This window comes from Peromyscus californicus, unplaced genomic scaffold (assembly GCF_007827085.1).
Source record: "Peromyscus californicus insignis strain IS unplaced genomic scaffold, ASM782708v3 Scaffold_8__1_contigs__length_139910024, whole genome shotgun sequence".
Classification (NCBI taxonomy): domain Eukaryota; kingdom Metazoa; phylum Chordata; class Mammalia; order Rodentia; family Cricetidae; genus Peromyscus; species Peromyscus californicus.
Genome location: NW_026294606.1, coordinates 39,682,888 through 39,700,025, shown reverse-complemented (window position 1 = coordinate 39,700,025; position 17,138 = coordinate 39,682,888). Strand labels below are relative to the sequence as shown.

Below are 17,138 nucleotides of genomic sequence, written 5' to 3'. Positions count from 1 at the left end.
GCATCGTCAAATCAACCCGCCAGGCCTGCAAGGCCAGAGCTCTGACCTTGGAGGGGACCACTGGTTGTGGGTTCTGTGACAATCCCTCTGGGAAGTCAGACTTCGCAAAGACAACCTGCACTTTAGTCTTATGATTTATACAAGAACAGAAAGTGTTTTCCTTTCAAGTCCCAGAGTGACGAAAGCCATCTGGCTGATGATTTTGAGCCTACATTTAATCCTACCAGATGATTGTTGACTTCGTGAATAGTATTTAAATGATACGCATGCAAATACCGGTCATTTGGGCTACTTAAGTATTGGGAGCTTGATAGAGGAATATATTATTCTATGTAAGTGCATTTATTGTAAAACTTGGATTGAAGTGGATTTTTAAACAGTGACATGAAATGCTCACAATGTGAAGGAGTCAAAAAGAATAAACTGTTTCCTCTGGTTCTTGTTAGAAACAGGGTTTCTACTATGTATCCCAGAGTAAACTCAAACTGGAAGCAATCCTCCAGCCTCTGCCTCCTGGGGGTTAGGATGACAGAGTAGACCACCATGCCTGGCTAAAATGAAAACTTGCATTTAACACACTATAAATTTTTTATATTCATGACAGAAATGGCTCAGGCTGAACTTAACTGAGCTGAGAGGTGATCATTCCAACGGGAACCTGTAAAAGACCCCTGAGCTCCAGGGAGACTGAACACTGGCATGTGGAAAAAGAGGAGACAGACGCATTGAGAAATACTTCAAACAGGTATAAAGAAGAACCCCTTGACTATCAACTCAACATTTATTGCTTATATCATGTAGTATTATACAAAGACACATTCTTTGTCCTAGAATCTAGAGACCATCATGAACAATGTTAAATTCCAGAACTAACAGTGCTACATACATACATACATACATACATACATACATACATACATACATACATACATATATACACACACAGAGAGAAAGAAAGAGAGAGAGAGAGGGAAAGAATTTCAAAAATTCTTTATTGAAAGCCTACCATACACTAGACAGAGGGGTCTGAGGCTCAAAGACATCACCTGACAATATATAGTGGCAGACACAGACAGAGCAACCCAGGGGGCTTTCCTCCCGGGGGCTCTGCATTTGTGGAGTCAGCCGACCATCACAGAAATATTCCAAAGTGTGGATTTTTTGTTTTGTTTTTAAGTTACAGTTCATTCTGACATCAAGCACTAGGGAGGCTAAGGTAAGAGAGGATGGCCAAGAGTTTAACAAGCAACCTGAACTACGTTGTCTGAGGGACCAGGCTATGCAGGACTGCCACCCAAAAAAGCCACCGCAAATTTGAGCTATATCCTGAGACCCATCTCAAAAACCTAGAAACAAAGGAGGCCTATATATGAGCATATGCTGATGTTTTTCTTGGTCAGCATCCCCTAAGTGATACAATATATAGATGTGCTGGTTAAGGGTTTTTTTGTTGTTGTTGCTGGGTTGTTGTTTTTTTTGTTTGTTTGTTTTTTGTTTTTTGTCAACTTAACACAAGCTAGAGCCATCTCAGAAGAAGGAATCTCAATCGAGAAAATGCCCCCATCAGAGTTCCTGTAGCTAAATCTGTAGGCCATTTTCTTGATCAATGATTGATGGTGCCACTCAACAGCAGGTGGTCCAAAGAATTATAAGAAACCAGACTGAACAAGTCATGAAGAGCAAGCGAGTTGGCAGCACTTCTCCATGGCCTCTGCTTCAGTTCCTGCCTCGAGTTCTATCTAGCCCTGGCTTCCTCTGATTATGGACTGTGATCTATAAGCTAAATAAAACCTTTCCTACCTAAGCTGGTTTTGATTAGTGTTTTATCACAGCAATAGAAAACAAACTAAGATAATAACTATTACACAGACTTAAATTATAGCACGTATTATAAATAATCTAGAGATGACCTAATACATACAACAAGATATGTGTGGGTTATATGTAAAGGCTATGCCAGTTTATATAAGGGACTTGGCACACAGAGGGGGAGATGTTGGAACCAATCTCTAATATCCCACAGACCCTGGGGACAGCCATCCTCAGGATCCAGTGAGGCAGCTACCACCAGCCACACAAGGACCAAGAGCATCCAATGCAAGGAGGTGAACTTAAGTGTTTCACAGATAGAACCTGCAGTATCATCCCAGAGCAACCCTCCATAACATATGTGTATACATGATATAGAATCTATATGAATGCATGCATTACCAACATCCTTTCTTTTATCCTGTCATCCATATTCATCTTTTTGTGTGTGTGCACATTCATGTGTGTATGGGAGAGGGAGGTATGTGTTCATGTGGAGGCGATTAGTCAGCCTTAGGAGCAATCTACCTTGTTTGTTGAAACGGGATATCTTACTGACCTGGGCTCACCAATTAGGTTAAGCTGACCAGTTAATGAGCCCCAAGGATTCACCTCTCTCCTCCTCAGTGCTGGATGACAAATATCTGCCACCATACTGGTCTGTATTTTTCCTTTGTTTTTTGTTTTGTTTTTTTCCCATGTGGGTTCTGAAGATCAAGATCTAAACTTCAAACTACTAAGGAAAGTTCTTTGCTTTCTCCCCAGCCATTTCTCCAGCCCTCATTGGTCAGCATTCTCTTTTTAATGGAATGACTGAGCCTAAAATATATGGAAAATAATAGACTCTCCTCAAGAAAATCATTTATAAAGTCATGTATGTAAGTGAAGTATTATAAAACCCAATAAATAAATTCCAAACTGAGAAGACCAAATTAATCCTGACAGCAAAGAGCCCCTTGGCAAGTGTAGGCGCCTGGCAAGTAGCCAGCCTCTGACTAGACTCCAGAGAGACCCTGTTACCAGCCCAGCGTCATGCTCCTAAAGCAGAAGCCCCCCGCCCCCGCCCCCACTCCAGCCCATGTTTCACATGAGGCCTGTGTTAATAAGCTCAGGGATGGCAGGAAGTCATACACAATAGCACTGGAGAAATTCAGGGCTCTTACGACCCAAATGCCGCACAGATTGGCATGCCATCCTCGGCTCTGGTTAGTGTGGGATTCTGACCATGCTTCGTATTCATGATTGGAGAGTTTACAGCTGGAAGAGGTGGCTCCAGATGGTCCTGCCTTGACATAATCTGCCAGCCAGCAGGATGCTCGTGTGAGTCCAGGAAGCCATCAAGTAGCGAGTGTCTGAGGTGAGTGAGAGTAAATGTGGTAGGGGCCCTGGGAGATTTTAAAAAGTCTGTCTTCTATTATGGAACCATGAATATACATGCTTTCTAGGAACTAAAATATGCCACATTTAGTAGAAACTTCAAACTACCATTTCAAAACTCAACCTTTCAGAACCTGCATATGTGCCTTGAAGAAACCAGTATTTTTTAAACTGAACAGTTCAAGATACATGTCTTAAAAGGACAATTTAAGATTCTGTGGATCCTATTTTATAAAACAATATTGATTCTCAAAGCACATATTTTGATCCAGACTCTTGATTATATGAAAGAGACAAGTCAGAAAACTCTAGTTACGACAGTTTCAGGCACTGGAAGTCCTCAGCCAAGGACATAAAGAACCTTTCTTTGCCAGTACAGTCACCCGACGCCTGCCACTCCGAAGAGACAGGACAGGAGTGCGGACAGGCCACCTCAGAACCCAAGCCTGTCCTGCAAAGGACAGATGGTCACTGTGCCCTCTATTTGTTTTACCATAACTAACAAATACAGGAACACAGCTGCATAGTAGTATATGGAGAGAACTTCCATACATTAAGAAAAAATATTTAGCCCTGTAAATAGAAAACCACCCAAGAATGTCAGGTAGCAACATTCCAAGAAAATACACAAAAGACTAAGGGAAAGTGGGGGAAATGGCCTAAGCCAGTGGTTCTCAACATGTGGGTCATGACCCCCAAAGACCATTGGAAGTTACAGTTATGAGGTAAAAGTGAAAATGATTTTCTGGTTGGGAGGTCACCACAACATGAGGAACTGTATTAAAGGGTCATAGCATTAGGAAGGTTGAAAAGCACCACTAGAGAAAGAGAATGCCGGGCGGCAGTGGCGCACGCCTTTAATCCCAGCACTCAGGAGGCAGAGCCAGGCGGATCTCTGTGAGTTCAAGGCCAGCCTGGTCTACAGAGTGAGATCCAGGAAAGAAAGAAAGAAAGAAAGAAAGAAAGAAAGAAAGAAAGAAAGAAAGAAAGAAAGAAAGAAAGAAAGAAAGAAAGAAAGAAAGAAAGAAAGAAAGGAAGAGAAAGAAAGAAAAAGAGAGAAAGAAACAAACAAACAAAATGGAACTCTCACATGCTTGAGAGAGCAAAAAGGGCATCTGCCACAACAGCTCATGACTGTAACCCCAGCACTCAGGAGGCTGAGACAGGAGGATTACCATGAATTAGAAGCCAGCCTGAGCTACAGAAGAAGTGGCGCACGCCTTTGACCCCAGCACTTGGGAGGCAGAGGCAGGTGGATCTCAGTGAGTTCAAGGCTAGCCTGGTCTACAAACTGAGTTCCAGGACAGCCAGGGTTGTTACACAGAGAAATCCTGTCTCAAAAAAACCAAAAAGTAAACAAACAAACAAATCACAATGCACTGAGTGCCAACAGCCTATGCATCACCAAACACAGCCCACGTGGCTCTGCACGCACGTACGGACATCAGCACACAGCAGGAAGGTCGGGCCCCAAGAGTGATGACACTGAAATAATCTTGGCTTCCTTAGTTAACCTATCAGTTATCTTTGAATTCTTCATCAGGAATGTGCCAATAAGTTGATAATCATCAGAAAGGGGCTCTTCTGAGAATCAATTTCTGAGCATGTCAGGAACAATAAAAGAAGTGAACCTTAGCTTGGGACCTGTATATGGCTTCTGGCAGCAGATCACTAACACTGACCTGGGAAAATTTCCCACTAGTAGTTGACATGCATGCGTTAGGGGTACATGAGTAAACGCACATGAGAAGGTGAGATGTATAAATCACTTCCAATTGCAAAACACTCCCAGTGTAATTCTACAATCAGAATGACGTTATGACTGCATGGACCATCCAGCCTCCAGTGCTGCAGGCGTTTAACCGAAGCCCAGCCAGTGATGACACCCTGAGCCAGGAATGATGTCCAGCACAGGATGGAATGAGTAATGCTTCTACCAGCCAGAAACTTCAAAACCCAAATGCAATGTGTTAAAAGAGAGAGAGAGAGAGAGAGAGAGAGAGAGAGAGAGAGAGAGAGAGAGAGAGAGAGAGGTTTGCCATGCAGCCTGGAATGGAGCAGGTGGGGAAGATGAGCTGAGAGGTAAGAGCTTCGAAAAGAAAGTGGGAGAGAAGCTAAATGTCACAGTAAGCAGTTCGCTTAATCGGCAGTAGGCATGGGCAGGCTGTCCCAGGTTTAACTGAAAGTGCGTAGTAACCCAGGAGAGCACGCCACGGTGATGGTAATGGTCCTGACGGAGATGGTGATGGTACTGCTGGTGGCGATGGTGTCAGTTACGGTCACATCAATAGAGGTGACACTGATAGTGATGCTGACAGTGTGTGTGATGATGGTTACGGTAAGCGTGAGGGGCAGTGATGGTGAGGGTGACGATGATAACGTGGTGACCGTGACTCTGAGGGTGGCAGTGACAGTGAGAGTCACAGTCATAGCAATAGCAACAAGGCTGACAGCAGACCATGACAGCAATGGTTTGGTGCCAGCCATTGTGAGGGTGATAATAAGAGTGACAATTATAACAGTGATAATGGTGACAATGAACGTGGTGGTGATGGTGATAGAGATAACGATGGTGATGTGAATGTGACAGTGATCGCATGGTGATCGTGATCATGGAAGGTAGTGGCAGCTGCTGGCAGTATTTATTAAAGTGCCTGAAGCTGTGCCATGTTTATCAACTCGTTGAATACCACTACTGTGACAAAATGGCGATTCGTGTCTATCTCACTAGTCAATCGGGGAATAGAGACGAGGACGGCAGTTCCCAGGAAGTGGGAAAGCCAGGCTTCAACCACAGGTAGTCTGAACTGACTGATGGACAGCAAAGAATGCCACTTAAGAAATGGCAAGTTGTTCAATTCTGGAAGCCTCCTTGAACCCCACAATGGCACAGGCCTTGTGCCAGGAACTGAAGATTCAGACACAAGAGCAGCATGGGCCCCAGGGGAGCCATTCTCATAGAAAGGACACAGCACTGAGACAGTAACACCCTGGGTGTGATCCATAAACAGACAGAGGAAGAAGCAAGTGACCTGGTGATCTCAGGAGTGGGGAGTCTGTCAAAGCAGAGTCCCCCACGTATGACGATTGTGTCAGGTTCGCTGGAGCACTGTGAATATCTGGAGACGAAAGGATGTTCAAGCAGAGCATGGAGACAAATTAAGAGATGGGGGCGGGGGGGGGGCTTTTCTGAGGCTGCTAGGAGCTGCTGCTGGGCAGAGGAACAAAAGGCACAGGTTTGATGAGAGACAAGATAAATGACAGGGGAAGGAGGGAGTCAGACCTGAGAGAAAAGGAAACCATTTCTGAGAAAAGAAACTAGAATTGGGGGCTATGGTGGGGACTCAGGAGCAAGCCCCAGGGCCTCGGTGTGAAGTAGACGTCCACTCTGACAGCTGGAGAAGGCAACATCTTTTGCCAAAAATGAACCAAGAGTAGGCGCCTCCAGGAAAGTGAGTTACGAGGCTAGAAGCAGCCAGCCGGTGAGCGCTCCCTGGCTCAAAGCTCAAACAATTAGGACTGCACGTAAATTTAAAAATTGTTTTCTACAAAGAAGCCATCTAAATTTAGATTATGAAATTTGAATTGTACAACATCTTTACCTTAAAACTGCCATCGTAATATAACTTGTCCATTTTAATCAACGACAGAGCAGAGTAATAGCTGGTCAAAAGCAACAGGTACAACAGTTGGAGACACAATATGAAGCACATCATATGTACTGTACCTTTAGGTGACAATGAGGTTTTAGATAGGTTTAAATGCTTCAATCCCTTTGGGAGTTTGGCAAATTGAATACTTAAGGAGGACACACCTGAGAAAGAAAAACAGATTGTTAGAATTTCAAGTACTTAGAAGCATGACTGTTTTACAACGGGTGAAAATTAAGTAGGAGTTCAGGAAAGTGGATGTCCTTTTCTGTCTGAAGTTGGGGCTTCTTTTGTGGCCATTCTCTGTGCTGGCCCCCTTCCTTCTCTGCTACCCACCAGAGCGGAGAAGCGGCAGGGGCTATGCGTACAGTGTCTAAATCTTCATCCTTACATACCCCCGTCATCATGCTGTTCACAGCAAATCCATGACATTGAACTGACTCCGTCAGTAAGTGCTTAATATGCGGCCACCAGGACCTGAGTTTGAGCCCCAGAGACTACATTTTTAAAAAGCCAGACACAGTGACACATGCCTATCATCCCATCACTGCAGAGGCAGAGAGAGTGGATTCCTGAAGCTTGGGGCCCAGTCTCACCAAATGGACAAGTTTCAGATAAAAGTAAGGGCTCCAACCTCAATGAGACACAGTAGACAACGTCACTGGAGGCTGATCTCTGGCCTCCACACATAGGCACACCCATGTGCACACAGGCACATGCACGCATATGTGCACCCACATAAAGATGCACACATATGAATATAAAATAATGAACAAATAAGCATGTGCTCTTCAAGTGCCTTCAGGTTGCTGGTGACCTATTACCACCTGGGATATGTTTTCAGAGGTCACTAAACAAGTTCTCTTAAACCAAAGTCTTGAATCCAAGCAGCCATAAAGAACTGTCTGTCCCTGTCCCCCTGTTCCCCTGTCTCTCTGTCCCTCTGTCTCTGTCTCTCTGTCCCTGTCTCTCTGTCCCTGTGTCTCTGTCTGTCTCTGTCTCTGTCTCTCTCTGTCTCTCTCTCCTCTCTCTCTCTCTCCCTGGGTAAATAAGACACAACTCCTCTAGGAAGGGAGAGGAAGAGCCTTCCTCATCTTTGTAACCTCTGTCCTAATGAGCTGATCTCTCTTTGGAATGAACAGATGCAATTTCATTATTGTCAAGAGCAGGGTCATTTTAACTACTCAAGTAACAGCTCTGCCATTACCAGATGAATTCCGGTACTTAATTAGCTTATGGCTAACAACCTCAAACAGAGAGCTGGGTTTTGAGGCTCCGGATACCTCACAAAGAAATTCTCCTATTTAAAGCTAGGTGTCTTGTACAGTTCACAGTAAGTGTCGGAGACTGGAAATGCTAGCTCACTCACTCAGGAACGGCCAGGAACTAAGTGTTCTTGCAAATAGAAATAAGGAACAGATGAGCAGGTGCCCTTTCTAGAGTCCTTCAAGCAGCCTCAGACTGCAGGTGAATGATGCTCCCCACATGAATTGTAGGCTATCTAAGAAAAGAACCTCTACTAGGCTATTGCTGTTGCCCTTGGTTACCTCTCAGCATTGAAGATAAGTACCTACCGCCAAAACACTACACTCTCCAGGCACAGAAGTAGAAGATTCAAACTAGAGCAAACCTGAAAACCTCTAACTTGCCAAGGGAGGGAAGCAATCAATGGATTTTATCCAACTGACCATTGATGAACTAAAACAAAGCCCAGCTCGGCAAGATAGCCCTAAAGGTGCAATGGCGGGACTCATCTTGGTGGCACCCAACAACTGTCTCATTAGACTTACGATCCGCTCAGCAGGAGGAAAATGGTGCCTGGTACTGGACACCTAACCAACTACTTGAGGCCAAGGAGGTCATGAACCTTAAACGAGAGCCTGCTCCTGCCACTTTAAGAGACCACCATTGCCAGCTGCGTTCCAAACTTTGTCATTATACCAACAGGTAAGTGCAGCTCTCCCCATCATCAGAGCGTCTCCTCACAGCAAGTGCACATCGTTACAGAAAACCGCAACAGGTCAAAATGCAACACAACTCCTGCACCTACGGCACAAGAAACATCACACAAGAAGGAGAAGAAGGATGGTAAGAGCCAGAGGAGCAGAATGTGCGCTGTGGGATGTGCCTCTAGAAACGATAGGGATGCTACACTCATAACACTGCAACAACATGGCTGACTAACCAAACCTGAACAATGATAGTATCAATAGATACCTTAATAGAAGAGGGGAATCTCATGGGATCCCACCATTAGACAAAAAACTACAGGCAGCTGATGACTGTTGAAAGAGAGAGAATTAGCCTCGTCAAGGGATGAGTCCCTTAATTGGTTATTCAATACAAAGTGGCCAACCCTGATATCATATACACACAAGCTACACTAACCAGACTCAGCAGGTTGTATTTATATATTTATGCATGTATGTATATATATGTAACAATAATAAAAATACACAATCAATTGGGGGGCAAGAAAGAGGGGAAGTGAATTTTAAAAATTAATTTCAAAGATTGCATAGGAATATAAATGTTATAAATATTCAAATGTCAAAAATGGACAGGAGGAGGGAGAAGGGAATAGGAGGAGAGAGCAAGGGGAGGCTGTGCTTGGGATGTAAAATAAATAAATAAACAAAGAAGTAAATAAATGAAATTTTAAAAAAGTAAAAAATGGCTTATCTGAATAAAAATATCAGATGCTAAGAGATATATCTACACATGTGTGTTTAAAAGTCAAAAATGGAAAAACATGAAAAAATACACCAAAATCACGAACTCAAACAAATACTGTGTAGTGTAATAAAATAAGTTAGATTTCCAAACTATCACCAGAGATAAGTGTGACATTTCACCAATGAAGAGGCTATAATTATTCTAGTCTGCATGCTCTGACCAGCATCCTGAAAATCTATTAACTGGGTCTGACAGAAATGAAAACACATGTATTCCTACACACAGGCACTCACATATACAGACAGAAATCCTTTCTCCAAAGAGCACTTTGAGCATACATGTCCCAGTGGTGACCATAAGTTAAGTCACAAAGTGTATCTTAATAGTGCAATATTCCTTAAATAATGAGAATGGATAGAACTATTCTCTAACTGCAATACTGTATGTTTTCTAAATGTTACTAATACTGTGAGACAAAACTAGACACTTGATAGAAAAGTAATCAGGAGATCTCCAGATACCTGAAACTTAAGCAGGATAAACAACATAACAAATGAAGCCTGAAAAATATTGAATAGAAGAAAAATTATGCTGCCAACATTCATGAAATACAATTGAATCATTAGTCATATAAAGCTATAAAAATAAATTTAACGAAGGTAGTTCTTCAAAAATCTAATAGAATTAATAAATCCCACAAAGACTGATTTAAAAGAGACTATCAGTGAATGCTTACAGATATTACACACACAAGCAAAGGCAAAAATACGCTATGCTTGAAAATTATTTTAGAAAAAGTGGACAAATTCCTTAGGAAAGACACAAGTAAAGCTCGTGTAGGAAGAAATAGTTTATCTCTTCCAGAACACACATCTGGAACTATTCCAGTGCTGGGGATTGGAGTCAGGGCCTTGAATGCTGAGCAAGTGTCCTACCACTGCACTACACACTAGTCCCCAAGAATTGAAATCTCTAAAATCCTCTCCACAAAGAGAAGCAAAAGCCACAAAGTACATTATGAGTTCCTGCTATCTAAGTCATTATTTATAAAGTTCTGTTACTTATGAGCAACTGCATTAATCTACCAAAACAGGTGTCAGAGTACAGGCATCATTTCCCAGGGGTGGAGGCAAGAGTCACAAACCCCACAGGTAATGTGTAGTATGAGCAGAGCTCTTTTTTCTTGCTCTTGGTAGTGGCTGTATTGGAATATTCACTTTGCAAACACTTATTACAATGTAAATATGGTGTTATAGTAGCTATGGGTCTTGAATGAAGGACCTGGTGCTTAAAATAGTGGTATTGGGAGTGGTGTAACCTCTGAGAGGTGGGGCTTTCTGGAGGCTGCTTAGGTCATTAGAAATAAGTCTCCCAAGGGGACTGTACAATTCTGGTCTCTTTCTCTTTCTTCCCTCACTAGTGATGCTAATGGTTTTGTTCTGACACAAGATCCATCCACAATGCAGTACCTGAGGACAGGCCCAGAGGAAAAGTGCCAATCAACTGTGGAGTGGAGGCCCCAGAACTGTGAGGCCTGAGCAAGACTCTTCTCCTTCCACTCAGCTGGGAGTGTAATACTTGAGGGAAGTAGCCTGACACAGCTGGGGTTTAACGGGCTTTTTTGAATGTTCTTTATCTTTCCAAAGAGAATTTATTTCAAAAAATAGAAAACAAGTGTGGCGGCACACACCTGTAATCACAACACTCAAGAGACTGAGGCAGGAGGACTGTGAGTTTGGATCTAGCCTGGGCTGCATAATGACATCTTATGTCAAAAGAAAAAAAAAAACTTTTTGGGAAGAATGGGGAATGCCAGACACTCACTTTTAAAATTGACAAGTGGTAGTTTGAATAGGAATAGCCCCCCGAGACTCATGTGTTTGAATGCTTGGCCCATAGGGAGTGGCACTATTAGGAGATGCCTTGTTGGAGGAAGTGCATCACTGTGGAGGTGGGCTTTGAGGTCTTATATGCTCAAGCCACTCCCAGTGTGACAGTTCACTTCCTGTTGCTTGTGGATCAAGATATAGAACTCTCAGCACGTTCTCCAGCACCACATCTGCCTGCATGCCGCCATGTCCCACCATGATGATAATGAACTAAATCTCTGAAACTAAATCAGCACCAGTGAAATATTTTCCTTTATAAGAGCTGCTGTGGTCATGGTGTCTCTTCATAGCAGTAGAGACTCTAACTAAGACAACTGGCATCAACACTGCCCACTCTTGATCCTTTTCCATTATATGATTTTTTTTTTACTTAACAAAATGCATTCTATGACATTAACACATTATCCTTAAAGCCACATTCTGTATCTTCAAATCACTGAAAGCACTGTGGCTGGGATGGACAGGGATCCTGGCAGTCCCCGGCCAAGCAATACCATAAAGTCACTGTAAATGTAGCAGCTCACTGTTCTGCTGCAGGGAAAGGTTTGCCTAATGTAACAACTGTGCTCCAGCAGGCGAGTTTGCCCAAGCAAAGCTGTTGGAGCTTTACTCAGATCCCCTGGAGTGTAACAACTCTGTTCCACTAGGGGAAAGTTTCCCAGGGACTGTTACAGTTCTGCTCTGCTCCACCCCCTCCATCCTGGCTCCTCTGAAAGTTGTTTCTTCTCTGCTCCACTCTGGTGAAAGAAGGTTGTAGTTGGAGTTTTCCTGCCTGGCCCACAGTCAGGGCAAATCTCTCTCACCTGCCAGTCCCACAGCCGCTCAAACCGGACCAAGTAAACACAGAGACTTGTATTGGTTTCAAACTGTATGGCCATGGCAGGCTTCTTGCTAACTGTTCTTTCAGCTTAAATTAATTCATTTTTATAAATCTATACCTTGCCACATGGCTCGTGGCTTACCGGCATCTTCACATGCTGTTTCTCATCGTGGCGGCTGGCAGTGTCTCTCTGACTCAGCCTTCCACTTCCCAGCTTTATTCTCCTCCTTGTCCCGCCTACACTTCCTGCCTAGCCAATGGCCAATCAGTGTTTTAATTATTGACTAATCAGCAACACATTTGACATACAGAACATCCCACAGCACTTCCCCTTTTTTTTTTTTCAAAAAGGAAGGTTTTAACCTTAACAAAGTAAAATTACATATAATTTGGGAATTTGGGCGTAGCTTCTCTTACTACTTCCTGCTGGAGGGGGGCGCTGTATCTTATGGGGAAACAAAGAAAATTTTAGAATTATGGAATAGTCCATGAGGCTGTATCGTCTGAGCCAGATGCCTTCAAACCGTTCTGGATGTTGGATCATCTGGGCCATGGTGTCATCGGAGACCTTTCAGGGGGTCTTGGCTGGTCAAACCTGATGTGTCTTAATCTGGAACAAATCCATAGCCTCTGGCTTTCTGTGGAAACAAAAGCAGAGTCTCCTTTCCAAAGTAACATATCCTTATATCCAAATTTTGAAGTCAAGGTACCTTTAAAATATATATATTGGCATAACTCAACAGCTTTTACAATCAAATGTTTTTCTGCAGTTAAAAATCCCAAAGACAACACAATCCAGATTCTCTGTGTAATATTCATCTTTATGTGGCTTATTTTCTATATTAATTTTACTGTCTCTTTAAAGACTTTATTTTTTAAAACTATGTATTTGTTTCTATAACTCTATATATCATCTTTTTTGTCTCTTTTAAACCTACGTATATTTTACACACATTGTAAACTATTACATCTGAATCTGTCTTATTGTGAATCTATTGCTTTTAACTGCAGCAGCTGTGGCTGCTGGCTCTGCCCACCTCAGCTTCCCAACATGGCTACGTTTACCACCAGCTCTGGGAGCTATCAGCGTGTAGTCCAGAAACCTCTTTTTTTGTTTTGTACCTGCAAAGGCTAAATCCACTATGCAGCTTAATGTGCCACTTGCAGAGACCTCATTCCCGCCATACTGCAGGTCGAGCACGCACGCTAGGAACTCACAAGTAGCTCAACCAGCAGCTGCCGCTCATTTGAGAGAGACAATTAGGAAGCTGTTTTTAGCTCCGTTTTATAATCTTTTCTCAAGTTTTAGGTGGAAACTCTTGCCACCACGTTGGACGCCATTTGTAGTTGGAGTTTTCCTGCCTGGCCCACAGTCAGGGCAAATCTCTCTCACCTGCCAGTCCCACAGCCGCTCAAACCGGACCAAGTAAACACAGAGACTTGTATTGGTTTCAAACTGTATGGCCATGGCAGGCTTCTTGCTAACTGTTCTTTCAGCTTAAATTAATTCATTTTTATAAATCTATACCTTGCCACATGGCTCGTGGCTTACCGGCATCTTCACATGCTGTTTCTCATCGTGGCGGCTGGCAGTGTCTCTCTGACTCAGCCTTCCACTTCCCAGCTTTATTCTCCTCCTTGTCCCGCCTACACTTCCTGCCTAGCCAATGGCCAATCAGTGTTTTAATTATTGACTAATCAGCAACACATTTGACATACAGAACATCCCACAGCAGAAGGTCTTCACCCAAACCTCATTCAAGAGATTTATTGGGAGGGAGGAATTCAGGTTGGTGGCTGCCTCTGCCAGGATGGGAAAGGCCTTAGCAAACTGAATAGGCATGGGTCTTATACGGGGCTTCTTTGAGGCACAGTTTTTCCAGGGTGGAAATTTTCAGGGCGGGAATTAGTCATATTTCAATCCCTGAGCTTGGACAAGCTCGGAGATTGGCTGGATTTCCTGTTTAGGCATTGGTTGGTTTTCCTGCTCAGTGATTGGTTGGTTTTTGTGCTAAGTTGGTCAAGGGCAGAGTATGTTTCTTTGGCTCTGGTTTCAGGGCCAAAGTATGTTCTTTCTCTGGTCCTTTTTAACCTTTTGCTTCTGGTTTCAGGAATGAATTGGCTCTGGTCTCAGGGTCACAGTGTGTTTCTTTGGATCTGGTTTCAGGGCCAAAGTGTGTTTCTTTGGCTGGACTTTTTACCCTACAGTCACCCTAAAAGTAATACCTATCAGAACAAAATTTATCTGCTAGACATTATCATTAAACCTAAGTTTTGCTGTATTTGGGTTGATTTCACTTATTTTAACTTTCTTCTTTGAGGAGACACAGTTTTTAAACATTTAACAAGTGTGTGAAGTGTGTGTGTGAGTGTGTGTGAGTGTGTGTGTGAGTGTGTATGTGTGTGAAAAACATTTGACATCTGTGAATGCCCACACTCAAATTAAAGACAAAAGTGGACCATATGCTTTAGGTGTAGATGGAGTGTGTGCTTTACACAACTAGGCATACTCATACCTCTGTTTACTCATTACTTGTAAACACATTTTAAAAAGGAAGGTACCCCAAACCAGCAGTATTTTCTTTTGAAATACAACAGAGCAACTCAAAGCATCACAAGTGATAAATAGCAAACTCCTAAGTTTCAAATACATGCAAAATCATGCTGTGTAGTTCTGAATTATTTTTCAATAGGTCTAAAAGCAAGGAGAATCAAAAAAGGCAAATAAATAAAAGCAAAGGTAAGTATCTTTATATGAAATTTTAGATAAGTAATTAGGAACATATAATGGCTATGTAAGAAAATACAGCATTAAAAACATTTTCCTCAAGTAGGCCAGACTGGCTTTGAACTCTTGACCCTCCAGGCCCCACCTGCAGAGTGTTGTGATCACAGACTTTTGCCATCACAGCTGTCTTTAAAACATAGTTTATATCATAGAGGAGGAAGAGGTTATAATGAATTATTGTTCTGGATGGTTTAAAAACAAGAATTAAAAAAAAGCAATCAAATACTGATTATAGCCCTTGTTAAAGCTGTTCCTGCCTTCTTTAGTAGAATGTGGTATTCATTAAGACAGTTTTTTCTTCTTCTTTGGGCTGGAGAGATGGCTCAGAGGTTAAGAGCACTGACTGTTCTTCCAGAGGTCCTGAGTTCAATTCCCAGCAACCACATGCTGGCTCACAACCATCTGTAATGAGATCTGGTGCCCTCTTCTGGCTTACAGTCATACATACTGTATACATAATAAATAAATAAATCTTTTAAAAAAAAAGACAGTTTCTTCAACAAAATAAAGAGAAAGGAGGACAGAGGAGAGAATGGAAGGGAGAGAATAGGAGAAAAAGACTATACATGTGTACATCCTTGTGTACACACACACACACACACCACGAGAAGTGTGATGTATTTACCCTGAGGAAGAGAAGAGTGGGACACTGGCCAGGAGAGCTCCACAAGCTACCACACAAAGCCCTCGCTTCGGCACAGTTCCGAAATGGAGTCTCAGCAGGTATGAGACGGTAGGTGTTACCAGGAGAAAGGGAAGAAACACAGATGCTCTGCACTGGCTGAAGCTGGTTTCCCGATGGCAATAGGAGCAGAAAGTGATCACAAATGAACAAGGTCTTTACAGAAAGGACAGGGGACGTGATGAAACTTTGGGCCAAGACTATTCAATTTAACCATTTGAACTAAACAAAATCAAGCGGAGCCTCCAGAGCCGTGAATTACAACCAAGTTTACCACCGAAAGCCTCCATTGGAGATTTTATTACTAGATCTTCCAAGGATTTTTTAAAAGTATGTAGAAGATGTATATTTCCCTTCGAAATGCAACTGTTCTGGCTTCCTCTACTTCAAAGCATTTTTATCTAATGAAAAAGTAATTATACAATGTTTCATATGCTAATTTGCTGTCCATCATTATTAACTCCCATACACAGGAAAATTAAATTTGACATTGTAAATTTAACCCCATTAGTCACATGTGCACTTAAAAGCTTCCAACGCCATATACAATTCCAACATTGGGCCACCCTGGTGTCACCGAGATTCACATGGTGAGAAATGGGATCAATAGGCCCTGACTAATCTAAAGCATTATGTTAATAAGCTAACCAAATTCTGCCTGCAGAGCTCTAGCAACGTGATACAGAGAAATAAATGCAAGTCTTATTCTGTGTCTGTCACGAAGCATGTAGGGACCACCATGGCTCCCACCACTTGGAGAGCTGAAACAGGTTGACAGACATGATTTCAGAGCAGTCCGATTTGGAGAACCTACCTCAAAAAGCAAAACAAAACACAAATATATAGAGATAGGGACTCTAAAAATATCAAATCACATTAAAATTTAGAGATTTCAGAGCTGAAGAGATGGTTTAGGTTAGTTAAGAGCAATGGCTGCTTTTCCAGAGGAGCAAGTTTCAATTCCTAGCACACAGCTGTCTGTACCTCCAGTTCCAAGGGAGCAGATGCCCTCTTCTGGCCTCCATGGGCACCAGGCATGCACATGGTGCACAGACATACATACGGGTAAAACACCCATACTCGTAAAATTTAAACCCAAAAGTTATAGATTTCTACCAATTCCTGTTGGAAAGTGGAGAAAAACTAAAAAAGAGCTAATAACTGAATAAAATAAAATGAACTGTTTCTATTTTTCAAATAAAAGAAAACCAGGTGTGGTGGCTCATGCCTGAAATCTAAGCACTCAACTGAGGAAAACAGGAGGATCGTCATGAGTGATACCAGACCGGACCAGGGAGTGAGTTCAAGGAAAGCCTGGGCTACAGAGGGAAAGGGTCACAGGGCTACAGGGGGAAAGGGTCACAGGGCTACAGGGGGAAAGGGTCACAGGGCTACAGGGGGAAAGGGTCACAGGGGTTACAAGGTTACCAGGGCTTCAGGATCCCAG

The 17,138-nt window shown here is 42.7% G+C and overlaps 1 protein-coding gene across 12 annotated transcripts in view; it reads right to left on the bottom strand.

Annotated features, from left to right (window-relative positions):
- Carmil1 (capping protein regulator and myosin 1 linker 1) overlaps positions 1-17,138 on the bottom strand; it is a 256,793-nt gene that overhangs the window by 102,779 nt on the left and 136,876 nt on the right. For all 12 annotated transcript variants that reach the window (XM_052729001.1, XM_052729011.1, XM_052729002.1 and 9 more), the window contains one exon: positions 6,914-7,000. In XM_052729001.1, coding sequence (XP_052584961.1) covers positions 6,914-7,000 — 87 coding nt within the window. The remainder of the gene's footprint in view (positions 1-6,913; positions 7,001-17,138) is intronic.